The sequence below is a fragment of the Struthio camelus genome, chromosome 19, assembly GCF_040807025.1.
Source record: "Struthio camelus isolate bStrCam1 chromosome 19, bStrCam1.hap1, whole genome shotgun sequence".
Classification (NCBI taxonomy): Eukaryota; Metazoa; Chordata; class Aves; order Struthioniformes; family Struthionidae; genus Struthio; species Struthio camelus.
In genome coordinates, this window is record NC_090960.1 from 5,994,250 (window position 1) to 6,011,127 (window position 16,878).

The window sequence follows — 16,878 nt, forward strand, 5'->3', positions numbered from 1 at the left end:
AAAACAAAACAGTGAGGATTCTGTAACGTCATCTTTAAAGTCAGGGTCAGTTGCCGAGCTTGACTACATTGCTCAGTGAATGCCAATGTGAATCTCTGGATCTTTTCCTGCGATTGTATAAAATATGTATTTGGGTGATACCGTTTACTTCTATAGGTGCATAAGGCTCACACATACACGTAAAGTTAAATCTTATCACATCAATTCTGTACAGCCTGTATGTCTGTGATACACCGTGTACGTCCATGAGTCACATCTGACGCTCCACATGCACCCTTCCCTGTACACAGTACATGCACGTATACGTGTTATGGCCCACTGTATGTGAAACACTGATGCCAAACGCTGTGAAGCCATTTCAAGTAGTGACCAGAGTTGTGAAAAGCTCAGGATATGACCCTTCCCAAAGTCGTGGTCCATACTCCCAGAGCAGCTTCAGTTATAACTTTTCAGTAATACAAAATCCACAGGACACCACCACCAAGTTTTTAAAAGAATTGCTATCACCTAAAAATTTCAGTTTTCCTAGCAATAGTAAGATCACATGAAATTAACTTTTATTGAAATTATTTCTATACTATTTGTTCTTGGCTTTATTACAGTAATACAGATCGCAACAGCAATGCTTACTGAAACAGTAGCTCATAGCAATTTTTTAAAAAAAAGTTTCTTTCACATGATAGTTCAAAAAAAAAAGTTAAAAGCCTTACAGGATATACTAAGAAAAAGGATCCATTATAATGACTTAAATATTTACCTCTGGACTAACTTCCATATTTTAAAGCAGCCCATTTGCCTTGGCCCTTTTATGACAGCCTTAAATGTCATTTCTTTTAAAATTTTTATTTTTAAAATGCATACTGTATTATTTTAAAACTTGCTCAAATAAAAAAAAATCCAAGATCCTCAAAAATAGACTGTGAATATGAGATTTTTGTAAGTCAGGGCACCAAAGGAAAAAAAATTCTAACAGCCTGACAGCAAATCAGATTACTGTTAATTAAGTCATAGCATCTATCCACAACAGGGGGAAAAAATAAATATTTTAAGAAATGGAATGAACTCCCCTTTAAGAAAAAAACAAAAAAATTGTGTTATTCTTAAAGATAGCATGGCACAGAACGTACAAACTGCAAATTAAGATGATTTATCCCACCGGGAGAGACCTGACTTCTTTTACAACAGTACAAAAGTATACAGAGTTTCGAGTGAAAAGAGTTCATAACCCTGAGCTACAAACACAAGAAAAACCTCAAAAAAAAAAAAAATCAATGAGTTACAAAAAAAGTCATGCGGATAGTGATTACAAATAAATTCTGACAGGTGATCATTAAAAGCTTGGCCCATAATCAGGCTCTTCTGAAAAAAGAACGAAGACAGCTTATCTGCTTTTAATTTTACGTGTGCATATGCGATCGAAAATGGGGGGGGCATACACACACACACTACTTTTAAGAACTGACTCAGGAAAGTAAGGTTTTGTTTTATATTCCTCTCTCGCCAACTCCACATATATTTTAATGTTGGAAACTGATGCAAGTTACTGATTAACTATGAAATGCCTTCAAACTGAAATATATAACAATGAAAAACCCACTTTAAGTGAAGGCGAGTAAATGAAACCCAGAGACCTCTGCCACACTTTGACTTCGGGGCACACTTCTGACTTGGGACCAAAGAGTCTGTTGACAGGTGCGTGGTGTTTGACAGTGGGGGAAGGATGTTTCTTTCCAATGAGAAGGGATTGTAACTTGCAGACTTATAACATTTTTCCACTTCATCCTGCTCCACAACTTTTGTCCTTCTATTTATTTATTTTGCCTCCTTATCAGATGATTCTGACAATGACTTCACACGCTGAGCATGGCAAATGATCAAGTAGAAGGGAGAGGAGTGGTTTCCTGCTCCCAAGAGCACACTTCGGTCTAGCAGACCTTGTGTGAGCAGAAGAGCACAATAAATAAGTCACCCATGGACTTAAACACACAACTCCATGTTTTCCAAAATTCAGTGTTGACACTACTCCCCAGACCATGATCTCAGCCACGTTGGTGTGAAGCCAGAGCAGTTATCCACAATTTGTACTAGTGTCTCCAAAGGGATGAGTTAAAGGGCTAATAAACTAAGAGAAGACTTCTTCTGATATCGAATGGGTTTGAGTTGTGCACTAGGATCAAAGCTCGGCTCCATGACGTCTTTTTTGCCTGGAGCTTAAAACAAGTATAGATCTAACACAGCAGCTGAGGTCAGTGGAGTTGCACTCGGTTTATGCTAATTTAACCACAACTATAGTGCAGCTCCAAAATTTAGCTCCTGTCCCAAGTACTGTGGCAAGTTTTATTTTGCTTGATATAGGGTAAGCAAACATGGCCAAACGAACAAACAGGAAGCACTGTCTTTAAGTTTACCTTCAAGATAACTGCCAGGGCTATGGCTGTCTTTGCACACCAAATATTGGCCAAACAAAGAAATATTATTTCATGGTCCTTCTCCCTGTTCATTTAACATTGTGGCATCTACATATTACATTTCCGCTTGTGTCTTTCACTTGCTAATAGCTAGGTTACCAATGAAGAAAAGACGACAGGCAAGTTTTCTTGGAATTCCCAGTTTCCTGACATAATTTAAACACAAATCCCTGCAGAGCAACTTAGCAATAATGAGAGCTCTTGTTTTTATTTTTTGGCATGCCTATGTCTTGAATAATATTGGCCCTCTCTAAGCTGCCTGTCAATCATACAGTAGAAACAGTGATTTACGCTGGCAGAGGTGGAAGGGGTGGGGGGAGCAGGCTCACACCCAAATCCATAGGGCAGGTCTTACAGCTGATTTACCTGGTCTGACCGGGCTCTGCATGCAGTTCTGCGACACCATGCCTGGGTGGACTGAAGTAGAAGCCCTGCTGCTGAGGTCCATGACAGAAGGTGATGCTGAGGTAGCTTGCTGGAGACCTGACTGGTGTGGGCTATGCTCATGCTGGTTTGGGCTGGGTGGAATGCCATTTTCTGAGAGGAATTCTTCCAGGTCCATGTATTCCAACTGGAAAGTGTCTCCATCGTATGGCAGTGTCTTGTCCCATAACGTTGGGCCCAAGAAAGCTGACTGAGGGACTGTGGTACTGGTGCTGTCATCATCTAACTTCTTCTCTTTGTCTTTTTCTTTACCGAATGCTTAAACAAAATAAAGATAAAATAAAGATGTAAGATAAAATACAGATGTAAGAGGAGAGCAATTAAATTACTAGCTGCTATTACTACTTCAATTATTCCTCCTGCACTCTCTCAGATGCAAGAAGTGAATACTCTCTCTTCACATAAATAACTCCTTCAATCCATTCTATTTGGCAGAGAACTGGAGGACCATGCCAGCTGAGCACCTTTGCTGGATCCAGCCATGTTTTTAACGTTTCTCTCTATTTTTAGTTAGCAATTCCACTGCATGTGTGGCTTTGAATGCCAGCTCCAATAAGTATTCACAGACTTCTTAGGAGTATGCATTCGAGTTAATAAAGCAAGCTGAAAGATGTTGCTGGATATTGTGTTTTGTTGAAAAGGGAAAATTTTGAGCTAAAACCCCTAAACGTGTAAGTACAACAGTATAATACATAAAGAGCCTAATCTTGCTGTTCAATAGCTGTAACGCTTGCTTTAAGATGGTAAGGGAGCCTCATCAGAAGCAATAAACAATACAATTTATCATTTACAGAAATAATAATGATGTTAACGTTTCTTAATGCTTTGAAGTTACAAACTTTCAACAACAGCGAACTCGGACAAAATATATATTTCAACATGCAGAAGTAGGAGAAAAAAATCCAGAGGTAAAGGGGGAAAAAAGCAAAAAAAAAGTTTCCTATTTGCTTCTATAAAAAGCTTCTAGTACATCAATGCACGCTTTGATGGGAGCACCAGGTTTCTCAACAAGATATGCTACAATTTAAACTGATAAAGCTTTCGGTCAGCTACCATGCCTTCACAGCATTTCCTTTTTAATTACATCTGACCCTGGTGCAATTCTGCAAGCAGCATCGAGATGAAACTCGGGACGCCGAGCGCACTGCAAGAAGTCTTGAATCTGCAGCACAGGGGTTGTTTATAGCATAGATTTGAAGCACTGGAAACACCAAGTACAATTACGCCCGCACCACCTTAGGCTTCCACGAATAAGCTGCAACTTTTTAATTTTAAAACGCCTTTCGGTTGTGCGGGGCCAGATGCTCACCCGCGTCGGTGTCGAAAAGGAGGAAAGGACCGAGCCGGCCCGTTAATTTCATTTTTCCAGCCGGCCGGAGCGACCCCCACCGCGACGGAGGAAAACCCATCGCCTTCCGCTAGGCTAGACCCACTGCGCTTATCATTCACCGCCTAATATCCTTACGGAAATCATCCAATTACTTAATCACCTTGCGGCGGGGGGAGAGGGGAGAAAAGGGAAAGCGAGGCGCGGGGCTGAGGCGGCGGCGGCTGCGGCGGGCGGGCGGGGGGGGGGGCGCCGCCATTTCGGGGCGCCCGCCCTCCGCGGGCCGAGCCGTGAGGGGGGGGCCCAACCCTGGAGGGAAAGGAGCCGGTCCCGGGGGCCAGGGCTGCCCGCGGAAGCCTCACCGTCTTCGTGAGCCAGCGGCAGCTTGAGGGGGTTTTCCAGCAGGGACTTCAGCACCCCGTAGGTGGGAGGTAGGAAGGTGGGGTTCAGCGGGAGCGGCCGCGACATGGTGGGCTCTCCCTCGGAGCAGCTGCGGCGCGGCGGCGGCTCCTTCCCCTTCCTCTCGCGGGAAGCAGGCTGCGAAGCGCGGGGGAGTGGGCGGGCGGAGAGCCGAGCCTGGAGGCCGCCGGAGCAGGGGAGCGGGAGAGGCGCCTCGGCCGAGCAGCGCCGCCGCCGCTCCCGCCACCCGCTCTGCGCCGCGCGCCCCGGCCGCGCGCCCATGTGCAGGCGCTGCCGGCGGTGACGTCAGCCGCGGCGCGGCCCCGCCATTGGCGCGGGGGGCGCGGCGGCCGGCCCCGCCCCGCGGAGGAGGGGGCGGGGGGGGTGTGCTGCTGCTGCCAGCGCTGCGCTCCCGCCCCTCCCCCCCCCCGGCGCGCGGCGGCGACCGTTACCCGCGCGGGGGGCGGCCGTTATGGGGCGTTATGTGGGTGTCAGCGCGCACGGGCTTCCGCGGGGCAGCCGAGGCCGGCGCCGCGCTTCGCGAGCGGGGAGGCTCGCGCGGCCAGCCCGCGGCCGCGAGCCGTTTCCCCGGCAACCGGGAGGCACGTTAATGAGCTTGAATGTTTGACCTCGCTCGGTGCATCCGAGCGTGAGGTAACGGGCGCGCAGGCGGCGGCGGCAGCCCGGAGGGGAGCGGGCGGTGCGTGTGGGGAGTGTGTGTGTGCGCGGACACCGCTGGAAAACCCCCGCGTCAGCTCTGCGCTGGGGCCCCGGAGGGGACAAGCCGACTATATATATATATTTTTAATAACTGTTTTCTTTAGAAAGAGATAAAGTATTATCGGGCTAGCTAGCATTTAGATCCTTTAATACACCTTATTTCTACAAGAAGACTGCTCCTCTCACCAGTTAGCTAGACAAACCAGGCCGGGATAGGTTTCACCATTACCAAGATTCCTGGTGTCTTGTCTACGTTTCCTGTCTGAAGGGGCTCTCCTCTGCCTTTTAGGATCCTGGGTACACGCACAGCTGGTTTTCTGTGCACTTCGGCCTTCAGGCGCCCTCTCAGGAACCGAGCGCTCGCCGTGTTCAACGACTGCACTCTCGTTGTGGTAACCTCCACCCTTCAGATGCTTGTTGGCCTTTATGTGTCTGCTTCTCAACTTCTTAGGGTGGGTTTTTGCCAAGCTATACCATCTATTTTTAGTTCTACTATTCTTTCTTTAAAAGTCAGTTCTTTCACCATTTACACATACAAATAATCAAAAATACTTACTGTAGGCTGATATAGGTAATGTATTTGCATAGATTATTAATTTTTAATGTCCAGTATTTAGAAATAAAAGCAGTACGCTTTATGAGGAAGAGAAGGCTGCCCTGAACAGTTATGTTCTCTCCTTGTTACTCAGACAAAATATATTAAAATGTATCTATGAGTATATAGTGTCTGGTCAGATGTTCCAGCTAAAACTAGCAACCAATCAAAGTCCAAAGTACATTCAAATCAAGAGTATAATTGCAGTGCCATCACCAAAATCTGAAGGTTGAAAATTGCAATCATCACGCCCTTCAGAACCAGAGACAGCATAATATTAACATATTTAGGGAAAACAACTGAGAAGAGATTATGAAAGAATCTTCAAATGCTACTGATCTAGCATGGTCCATGTCAGGAGGGGCTTCATGGAGTAATATCATAACAGCAGCATAGTAATTTGCAAGTCACCTACCCAGGAAAAAAGCACTAGATTATTAAATGATTGTACACATACTAATGTTGCCTAAGATGGCCAAATTGCTAGTTATTGGAAACCTTTAATTACATAAGTACAGAGTGAATGACAAAGAGGAGGGCAATGACTGGCAACGCATATATAGATGTGGTACAGAATGTTTTTCTATGCAGCGTTAAAAAACAGTACATTTAGAGATTGGGAAAGCAACAAAGAAGAGTAAGCTGAAGATGTGAAAGTAATACAGACACTGGGAAACACCGGTAACAAATAAGATTAGTTAGGGATGTAACGAAAGGTCAGTCTGGGCAGAAGTACCTACGTTTTTATGGTTATTGACCATTTCAGACAAAATACACTCAAAATAAATAACATCTTTAACAAAACAATGACAGGAAAACTGTTCTGTTTCACTACTTGGTATTGAATGGGGTAAATTATGTTTCACTCTGTGCAAGTGTGGAACACAAAGAAGCAACAGGACAGTAAGGACCAAGCATAATTACGGGCTATGTATTCCCAGCAAGTAGGAGCTGGGAATTTCCTCAGCAAGAAAAGTGAAACAATTCTTTCCAACATATAGACCAGCCAGAAAAGCTGGGACAAGTACCAGAGAGTATTTACTGTGCCTGAGCTGTTGTTCTCAGTTTCACACTCCAACAGGAGCAATAATTTAACTCCACAGTCTTGCCACATAGACAGTTTTCATACCAAGGAGCCTAAATTCACAGGCTGTCAGGACACGAAGTTGTTTTTAAACATTAGTAAGTGTTATGCGTACCTACAAGTTACCGATTTTTACTGGCTACACTTTCTCAACAGTAATCCACAATTAATTCATACTATTTCTACCAGTGGCTGACCTCACACTCTCCAGATAAGTCTAACACAACCAAAATAGAGCTAATTATACACTAACTGGATTTCTGCATTTTCCAGCCAGACAAAAATACCATTTTTGGCATGTGTTCTTAGCAAAGTCAACCAGAGAATGTTTATTTTATAGCATATGAGGGACTATGACAGTTACGTATTTATTTTGTTTCTGCACAGACAACATCTTGTTTGGTCCCCAATTAAAAAAAAAAAAATCTCAGCCAATGTTTATGTTTCTCCTCTTCACAGAAATTTGATCAGTTACATGGTCCAAACATGCCATTTTTCAAATTAAGTACACATAAGTTAATATAGCGCTTTCCAGCATCCTGATTTTACGTAATTCTTTCCTTCTCTAACCCAGACGGTTCGAAAAGGTAATTTAAAACCCCTCCAAACTACGTTTTTAAGGAGTCTTTCCACACGAGTCCAAGCGCACTAGGTCACGCTTACAGGAACCCCTGCTGCAAGTCCTTTGCTTGCCGTTTGCCTAGCACAGGCCCGGGCGACCGCCGCGGCCACGCGCCGGCCCCGCGGGCAGCCCCGGCCGCGCGCCGCCGCCGCCGCGGAAGCCCCACCCCCCCCCCCCGCCTCCCGCGCGCGCCCGCGGTGGCGACACGTGAGCGCGCGCTGACCTACTTGGGGCCAATGGCGCGCAGAGCCCCGGCGGCCGGCGCCGCTGCGGGTGGTGGCCTGCGGCGCGGGCCCTGCCGCTCGCGACGGCACGAGCTGCGGGAAAATCGCACTAATTACTCCTATTTCACCTTTTGCCAACTCCTTTGGGCTCAGAAGCCCGAGGGTGCACCGGTAAACATAAAATGGCGATGGCTGCAAGCCGGTCTGCGGTTAAGGAGCTAACCTGTGCATCAAAATAAAATAAAATAGTACTACCCATCAGAATTTTAAGCCTTATGACCAAAAATTACCAAATTCCTGCCTTTCATGACGTACCTGGTTGTGGCTGCCCCTAGATTTAGGCTGCCAGTCCAGGGGCAGTGTGGACCGTTTGTGCTCTCCGCTCAGTGCCCACCCGGTGCGCAGGGAGCTTCGGCGCCTCCGACGCCCTGGGAGTTAAGCTGCTCGTTAAGCACTTGGGTTTCAGCAATCTGACTCCAGTCTTGATCTTTCAGCTAGGGGGAAGATTTGAAGTGATGTTTACATGTTTTTATAACCCTTGGCATGGATTAGATCTGATTATTCTCTTATTTCTAAATCTACTTACTCATATCCATTTTTTAAACTGAACTACTTTTTTTTTCCCACTAAGGTTATTTAAATTATTTTTCTAAAAAGGAGGCCCTTCTTGTTTTTACTAAAAAATATCCTAGCATAGTTCATGGGTTTGCTCCCTTATTTTACTGCAGTTCCAATTCTCTTACTTTATTTTGCATTTGCATAGTTTGTGATGGTAATTGAGAATTTTGTTCTGAAATGTCCTCTGGAAATAACAGCACAGTTTTTCTTCCTGTGTAAAGCATGAGTGAATATTTTCTCTAGAGAGCCATCTAACCAGAGGGCCTACTTGTATTTTCTCCACAAACACTGATAAAATAAGATTGGATGGGCAAGGACACATTAATCAGGACTAAACGTAATGTACATACTGATAGAAGGAAAGATGACTGATCCTGTGCTGGAAGACAGTTATAATTAATCATAATCAACTTGTAATCTAGATCTCCCTGTGTGTTTAAATATAGATCGGTCTGAAGTATCCAGGCCTTTTCTCTGACCATCTCATTCTGTCTCAGGATTAAATAGGAGCCATTACTGTATTTGCACTTTGAGAAGTCTCTCAAACTTGAGCAAAAATTCCTCCGATCAGGTATGCATAGCATTGCAGTTTAGATTGGCAATGTCACTTTTATTCCTCTTAGGTTGCTTTCTTTTGAATATGTTATGTTTTCTCTGGAGAAAAGAATTGCAAAAGTGGGGAGGAGGATTAAAAGCTACTAAGTGAAGAGAGAGGATAGCTTAGAAGAGCTGGCTCTTGGGTGAAGGCACAGGCAGGACAGATTGGAAAAGCAAATGGTTTATGAAAAGCGTAACTTAAATACATACTGGCTTATCAACAGAGATCCTTGCCTCAGCCATCTAGGAGCCAAAAACGATAGATGAAAGGAGCAAGTGAGATATGCAAGAAAATAGAGGAGAGAATTTGAAGAGACGTAAGATTCAGCGTTTCTTTTAGTTCTAATTTGTCCTAAAAGAGAGAAGCGTTCCCACATTAGCTGGAACTGTCCTCTATGTAAAGCCATACCATATGATGTATACCTCAGGGGTACATAAAAAGACAAAAACTTACATTTGGATACCCACACCCTAACTGGTGCTAGGGAGCAGCAGCTTTTGAAGGCCAGGTCGAGAAGCACCAAGGAACAAAGCCCATCCCCCATTTCCTTCCCTGTCATAAAAATTCTGGAAGTAGCCACCCTTGCTTGGCTTTCCAAGCAAAAGCTATTACCAAGTGTTGAATTACTTAGAAGCCGATGCCTGTTGTCCACTTGGCGTGCAGCTGAGCAAGCAGCAGTGGCTCCTCATAAGAGGAAAAAATGTTTGTTGAATGAACCACCATCTGCCCCCGCCTGTTTTTTGTTTTTTGGGTTTTTTTTTTCTTCACAGTTTAATTTAATGCCGGAGACACAGGTTTGGAACTGCTTTTGGGTGATGGCAGAGAAACTTCTGTTAAGTAATCTGGGGTGGTTCCAAAAGGCATTCCACTTCTCAGAAAAATAGGTATTACTAGTCATTACTTATATGCTATGAGTTGAAAGATTACTACAATTTTCTCTGCCAAAGTTTACAGTCAGCCCTTAACATGACAGTAGATCAAGTACATGTACTTGCCTGGGCAGCTGACCTGGTTTGAACTGAGCAAGAGCTACTCTCAGTGATGACTACATTTTTGGAGCAAATACTTTGCTATGCTTTTTAAAGCAATCTTAACCTTGTAAAGCATTAACCAGCCTCTCAAGCTCACTTCAAGCACCTAGAGCCCTTGGTGCTGTGGGGAATTATTTAGACCCAGTTGTTACAACTGGCCGGCTAAATAAGATGTCACAACTGTATTGAGACAAGTGATGATAAAGTAGCTGGTCTCTTTTGCTGTCAAACCTTCCTCTGAGTAAGGAGGACTCCCAGCTGGTGCTAATGGGAGAAACGACTTGATCCTGCCATTTATTCATCTGTGCTCCATTCCTATTCCTTTCTCCCTGCTGGCTTGCATGCAGCAGAAAGACAGTTAGAAATAGCTTTTTTTACATGCTTAGGCTGTTTGATTTTGCAAGCTGGCGTTAGTTTTACTTCTTTAGGAGAAGAGCACCCACGAGCACAGAATAAAACAGCTCATCCCCAAGCAGAGCTGTAAGAGAAGAGAGGAGTGAAAAGTGCAGGAGCTGAGCATCTCCTCCTTATTCAAGCAGAATTTCTATTGTAGTCAATGACCCAGATTTCTCTGACTTCAAGTGGCTGTTTTCAGAAAGATTGCTGGAGGCACAGCGCTGAGGAAGGTCAGGGCAGAATTAGCCCAAGGTATTTTGCATACGTAGGCTTATCAGAACTGGATCCATAAAACTCAGTACTGAATACCCACCTCCTTCAGTGAGGTGGGCGACAGTCACTGGAGTGCCTAGTACCCCTGGGCTCCGGTTTTGCAAGGCAATTGCCCCAAGCTTGTGATTTGTTTCTGTCATGTACTGTTGTCTTTGGTTGTGACATCTACCTTGCTCCCAGTTTTCCTTCTCAAAGAAGCCAATCGGCGAATTTTTAATCCTGTGGGCATAGATTGCTAAGAATCCCAGAAACGTGGTGAACTTCTTCCATCTTTGGCAAGAAAGCTTGACTTTCTTCTGGAAAACTGGGGAAAATCTTACAGACAAAAATCAGGCTTCTAAACAAACGCATTAAAGTCATGCTATGTGTCTTTATGAAAGAATCATCAGAACAGCACGTATTGTAAAAGAGCAGGAAGGAGTTGCAGTAGCACACGCTATTAATTTGCGTGCAGTTTATCCTGTTGGATTGGATCCTCTTAAGTCTTGCAGATGAGACAGGTTTTTTTTTTTTTTTTTTTTTTTTTTTTTTACTTACTCTCACTTTTAGTTATATCCAGCAGCAGTGGAACAGTTTCTAAATACCAGTTTCAGACCATGGTACCCCCACCTACAGCCCAGACACAGTGGAATTCCGTTAGAATTAATTCTCATCTCTCTTATGGACCATTTAATTCTGTTTAAATCTCTTATCAGAAATTTCATTTGGAATCTATTTGTTGTCTCAGTGTCACAATATATACTTTGAGCATGTTCAATATGAGTATATTGGGCTTTGCTTGTTTTTGGAAACCTACTTTTGCAAATACCATAATGCAACATACAGATATTATCAATGAACACTGACTTAAAAGGCAAATGTACGCTGGATTCTGTGCATCTATCACCCTACTTTATTTCATACACAAAGTCTGATTAGATCTCTCAGATTTGCAGTTTAAAAGGCTTGGAAAAAATAGAGTATTAGGAACTTAGATTTTTTTGTAAATGTATTTTCAAACACAAATTCAGCTTTAGTGGTACTCACTCAGCATCCAAAAGCTGGATTTCAGTCATATGCCTCTCTCTGTTTATCTGGAGAAAAAGGAGGTATTTTCCCATAATCATACGTTGGCTTTGTCTGAACATAGTCCCAGGGCTGCCACTTGCATGACGCAGGATGGACCAGCTGTGTCCTGGGAATTCTGCCCACAGCGAAAGGAAGAGATTCTGCCTGCTCAAACCAAAAGTACTCCTACGTCTCCTTTTTGCTGTAGACAACAGCCCTCTGCAAAAGGTGTCACTCCTGCTGCCCTCATTGTCTTCCAAAAGAGTGGACTAATTACTGATGACCCCAATGAGGAAATGTGTGTACTGAAAAGGTGCACACTAAAAGACTGACAGTATTTGCCATTTCAAAGGGTGTTCAGCTTTACCTTTGTAAAAATGTTTTTATGCATTGAAGTGAAATGCTTAAGCTAATTAAGAAAAATGCAATGATAGCTGGCAACTTTATCACGTAAACCTTAAATACACATGCAGACAAGACAAACCATAAAAAGATTGCTATTGTTTGTTGCTCTGCCTTCAAGCATTTTTTTAATGTCTTATTTAAAAAAAAAAAGAAAAGCAATGCCCTGATCTGGAGAAACGTAGCTGCACAATTGACTGTACTTGGACTAAATATATTCTTGTCTGTGTGTTTCCCTGGTCAAGGATTTAGACTTTAAGCTATACTGAAAGCATCAGGCATAATTAGTTTTAATAATAAACACCTCTGACTTAATTTTATTCCCATTCACTTTTTAAGCCTTTCTATAAGATCTTAAGACTAATTAATTGTCTTGCAGAAGAAGTTATTTCTGACAGCTCACAACTAGCATTTTTTTTTTAAGCTGCCAAAGGGCATAAACATACTTAGAGTTTTCTATAGCCATCTGACAGCCTGTATGGAAGGAAATAAAGACGTCCTCCTGTATTTTCCCTTAGAGAGCTTTGACATGGAGAATACGTGATTTTGATTGGCATGAAAAAGAAGGCTATGATCTTATTTTTACTGTTTGTTATAGCTGTTTCAAACTTATTAAAGGAAGAGAGAGAGGCTTTTTAGGTGGCTTCTTGCCAACATCACTAATCAGAATTTTAATGAGATTTTTTTGAGGCCTAAATTATGTCTGATAAACAATATATAAAGCAAATGTACAATGCCAGGAAAGGGACAAAGTCTACCATCTCTTATATAGAAATTATGTTTTGATCTCTTTACAAATAGAAATGTTAAACAAAATACACATTTTAAGCTGTTTTAAATATATGCAGACATTTTATTGTTATGGCTTAATTAACAATCTGCCTTTAGAAAATATGGTCCTATACTTTCATAATAACTTTCAAATCTCTGAAGGGGGAAAAATTAAGTGCTTATGGCTGAAACCCTCTTGATTTCCATTTGCTTTAATAGACTTCTGAAAACTTCAGTCCAACACACACCACTATCACAAAGCAAGCTGAGCTTTTTTACTTCCCTTAAGTACCCCATTTGCTATCATCACATCTTTGGACGGGGCATATGTTCCTATTGCTTGTGGGCTGGATTACTAGCCTGCAGCTTCCATTTTCCAACCATCTTAAAAGGCACAGCTATATTTAGTCTACACACGCTCTTTTTCTCCAAGCATCTAAGGCAGAAAATGTTTAACAGCTACAAAACATCACCCTCAAAACACAGCATTGTTTATTCTCCCAAAAAGTATTTTTTTGTGCAAAGAAAGAGGGGGATAAACCAAAATAACTTCTTTTTTTCCACCTTGCAAGATTTTGTTGTTACTTATGGTACCATAGTTCAGTTGCCTCATTGTCTAGCTTATCTGGAACATGTGAAATACTTTAAAAAGGAAAGCATTTTAGTCAGAGTTGCTTAGATGCAGTTTAAGTGCAGCTAGACACCTAAAAGCATGGAATCACAACTTATGCCTAAACAGACCATTTTGTTCACATACTGAGACCATTAAATAGGAAGTTCCTTGTAAAGCCTTTTTTCAAATTTCATGTTTAGTAAACAAGTTCCATTTCTTTATTCCAGCTGAATCAGTCTTTTGATTCATTTAAGTGGTGAAACTAAAGATGAATAGCAGCTTTAACAATGGTTTCAATTAACAATTGAAAAAGCAAACCCAAAGCACGCCAGAATACAATGAACATAAAAACCAGAACAAATATTCCCCCCACATATAAACTGTGTCATAAACACTAGTAGTATTGAGTTGAACTGTTCAGAGTACTTAAGGAGGAAACTTTTTTTTTAAGCGTTGCTCTAGACCTCATTTACCTGGAAAGCTGTGACTAGAGTTTGTGCTAAATAATAGTATATATAGTTAACAGAATAGCCTATCAAGAAACCATTAGCTTTGAACTAACATTAGATGTGTTCTAAATAAGCTTAAATACACATTTCAAATATCTATTTCCTGAAGTGTGTAAATAAATATATTCACAGCAATTTTAAAGAAGGAGCCAAACCACAGGACGGAGCACGCCAGAATCATTTTGCATCTGTTACAACACTCAGGATAATGTTTTGGTTGATTTATAGTGGAAATATTTGTTTTTCAGCTGGAATTTTGGTAACTCAGAACAGATGTTCAACAGCAGTGTTGGAACACTATCTACCCATGCTTCTCTGTTGATTCCTGTTGTATGCTTAAACTAACCTAGGTTAGCTTAACCTGAAATTTAATATACTGTGAAACTACTCATCTCGAGAAAAGTACATAGTAAAGGGAATGCTGATGGAATGTAAATTTGGTTATCTTTCCATTTTATCAGAATCTCAGGTATACAATAACGTGCAAAAATATCAAAGCTGTTAGATTTCATTAGTTTTGTATATCTGGGTGGAGGAGAAGTGGTTAACTATCAATTTAATTTTTTTTTTTTTCAAAGCTTCGTAGTGTTGGACCAACTCAGCTTACTGACTTTTTTCCTCTTTTCACTGAGCTAGGGAGTATTTTTTAAACCAGGAGTGAGAAGAAAGTTCTGTAATGAGAAAGCTATTTGTCTCTCCTAGAGAATTAACTAGTTGTCTTTAAAATTATTAAGAATTCAATATAGTTTATAAGAAAAGTCCTATGTGTACCACCTAAGGACCTCTGACTGCAGAACAGATATGAGTTACAGCCGTCTTCCCCCAATTTACTTATGTCCCTAAACACTTAGCAAGAAAAGGAGAGGGAATTCTGTCTCCTGCTCATTTAATTAGCTGCCTGTTCAGTGTGTTCTGAAATCAATAGAAATCTCTGTATTTGCTTCAGTGGGGCTTTTTTGGTTTGAGAAAGGCTGTCCTTTTTTCCCTGAGGAGGCAACTTTTATTCTGTTCTCCAAGTGCAAACATCCAAAGATACTTGCTGATGTGAATTCCAGATTGTCAGTGAAATTCTGCCTGATCTCTTTACCTTATGATTTCTGTTGTTTCTTCTAGGAATTTTTAGCTACTTTACTGCTATGTTCCTGCTCCCAGGAAAGATTCAAGTAAACTGTCATGCAGCTATTTCATGTTTATCCCATTACCAGTTACAATTCTTTCCAGGTGCTTCACAATATTCTTAATGGCTGAAAGCATTAACTGTGCCAGAAAGGATCCAGTTACTCATTTCTACGTGGAGCAAAAGCCTTGAGTTACAGTTCCGTATTAAGCTCTTGAAGATGTACACAAAGATGGTTTTTCTCTAATTTGATGCACTCATAATAATGCTCAATAACATGCTCATCCCAGCAACAATGGCAGGCTGTCAGTGTTACAATGCGCGACTCAGTACTGCGCTAGTGATTGCATGGTGTTCATTCAACCTGCCATGCTGTCAGCTGAGAAAAGGAGGAGAGGTAGAGCGTGTGGAGGGGGAGTTTTCTTTGGGCCTCAGCTATTTTATAGCTATATACCTTTTATACTTCATGCTGCTGCTCTGCAAGATGCACTGTGTATCATTAACATCTGAAAGAACTGGAATCTCATCACAAGCCTGTTGTGCAAATCCAGTCCAAACACAGATTTTACTGGAATATGTTCTTTGCAAGCAAGTTGGTATTTATAGCAGTGACATGAATCACCTTCTTAGATACCATGGATACAGCATTTCATCTGGTAACTCCATTAAGCACAATCAGCTTTTCACAATATTTTGCACTTCCACTTGTCGAACCAGATGACTGTCTTTGTTTTGGCTCTGCAGGCACTCCCCACTCTCTGTCCTGGCGAGACCTCTAGCCAGGTGGTGTCCGAAATGCTTTGCAGCCAAGGAGCCTCCATGCACCAGAGAAGGATTCCACGGCTGCAGCCATTGTTTGACAGGCTTCTTCAAACACCTCTCCGATCCTCTGCTCTGACCTCCATCACCATTATTTTGTCCTGCTCATTATCTGACTGACTTGTCAGCCTTTATATTGTGTCAGTTCTTCCTTGGAAAAAGCTGTCCCTTCTGCTGGCAGTATCGTACTGGATCATTATTTGAGATTTCCTTGAACAGTAAGCTTTAGATCCAGGCATCCCTGAAATATTGGAGTGCTGGGCTCTCACAGCTAGCTGCATCCTGTACTCCTGTTTCTATGTTTGAGAAATGCATTCACTGGTGGTCTGTTTGCAATCCACTGCATTTAGATTTTAATTTCAGAGAGTGAGAAACAGAACTGTGGTGGGTAGGAGAGATCTTTATGAAACCATAATGGAAACAAACTCCAGGTTTTTCGTATCAGGTGAAAGGTGAGAGCGTCATTTTTACACTTTCTTTGAAGAATACGTTTTTCTTCTAGTTTTAATATTTATCCCGGGTCCCTGATCTGCAGCTTTCACTTACCAAGCCAGTTCAGTACAGTGGGTAAAGCGCTGGGTCCGTGACGAGTGCTCATCTCCAACCACTGCCACTAACTAGCTGTGACCTTGGGCAAATCACCCTGTTTCTGCCAGTGTAGTCTGTTTCATTGTTGGCCTCTGTTTCCTGTAGGGGCAGTGACAAAGATCTTAAAAGAATATGTGTATCCCAGCTGAATATTTGCCAGTGTTAGCTGTGTGAATTCATATATAAACGAGGTAACAAGGTCTGCTATGGCAG

At 42.3% G+C, this 16,878-nt stretch overlaps 1 protein-coding gene and 1 long non-coding RNA gene across 6 annotated transcripts in view; one reads left to right on the plus strand and one right to left on the minus strand.

The window, feature by feature from the left end:
• Positions 1 to 4,940, minus strand: part of HLF (HLF transcription factor, PAR bZIP family member) — a 36,962-nt gene extending 32,022 nt beyond the window's left edge. Inside the window, exons 1-2 of one of the 3 annotated variants that reach the window (XM_068913993.1) lie at positions 4,602 to 4,911; positions 2,835 to 3,170 (exon numbers count right to left, since the gene is read on the minus strand). In XM_068913993.1, the coding sequence (XP_068770094.1) occupies positions 2,835 to 3,170; positions 4,602 to 4,707 (442 nt within the window). In that variant the 5' untranslated portion in view covers positions 4,708 to 4,911. Of the gene's footprint in view, positions 1 to 2,834; positions 3,171 to 4,601 lie in introns of all 3 variants that reach the window. The other 2 variants (XM_068913992.1, XM_068913991.1) reach the window with 2 other exon arrangements.
• Positions 4,941 to 5,116: 176 nt separating this feature from the next.
• Positions 5,117 to 16,878, plus strand: part of LOC104146732 (uncharacterized) — a 54,838-nt gene continuing 43,076 nt past the window's right edge. For 2 of the 3 annotated variants that reach the window (XR_011135558.1, XR_011135559.1), the window contains exons 1-2: positions 5,124 to 5,292; positions 5,648 to 5,810. This is a non-coding gene — a long non-coding RNA (uncharacterized lncRNA). Of the gene's footprint in view, positions 5,293 to 5,647; positions 5,811 to 16,878 lie in introns of all 3 variants that reach the window. The other variant, XR_011135560.1, reaches the window with a different exon arrangement.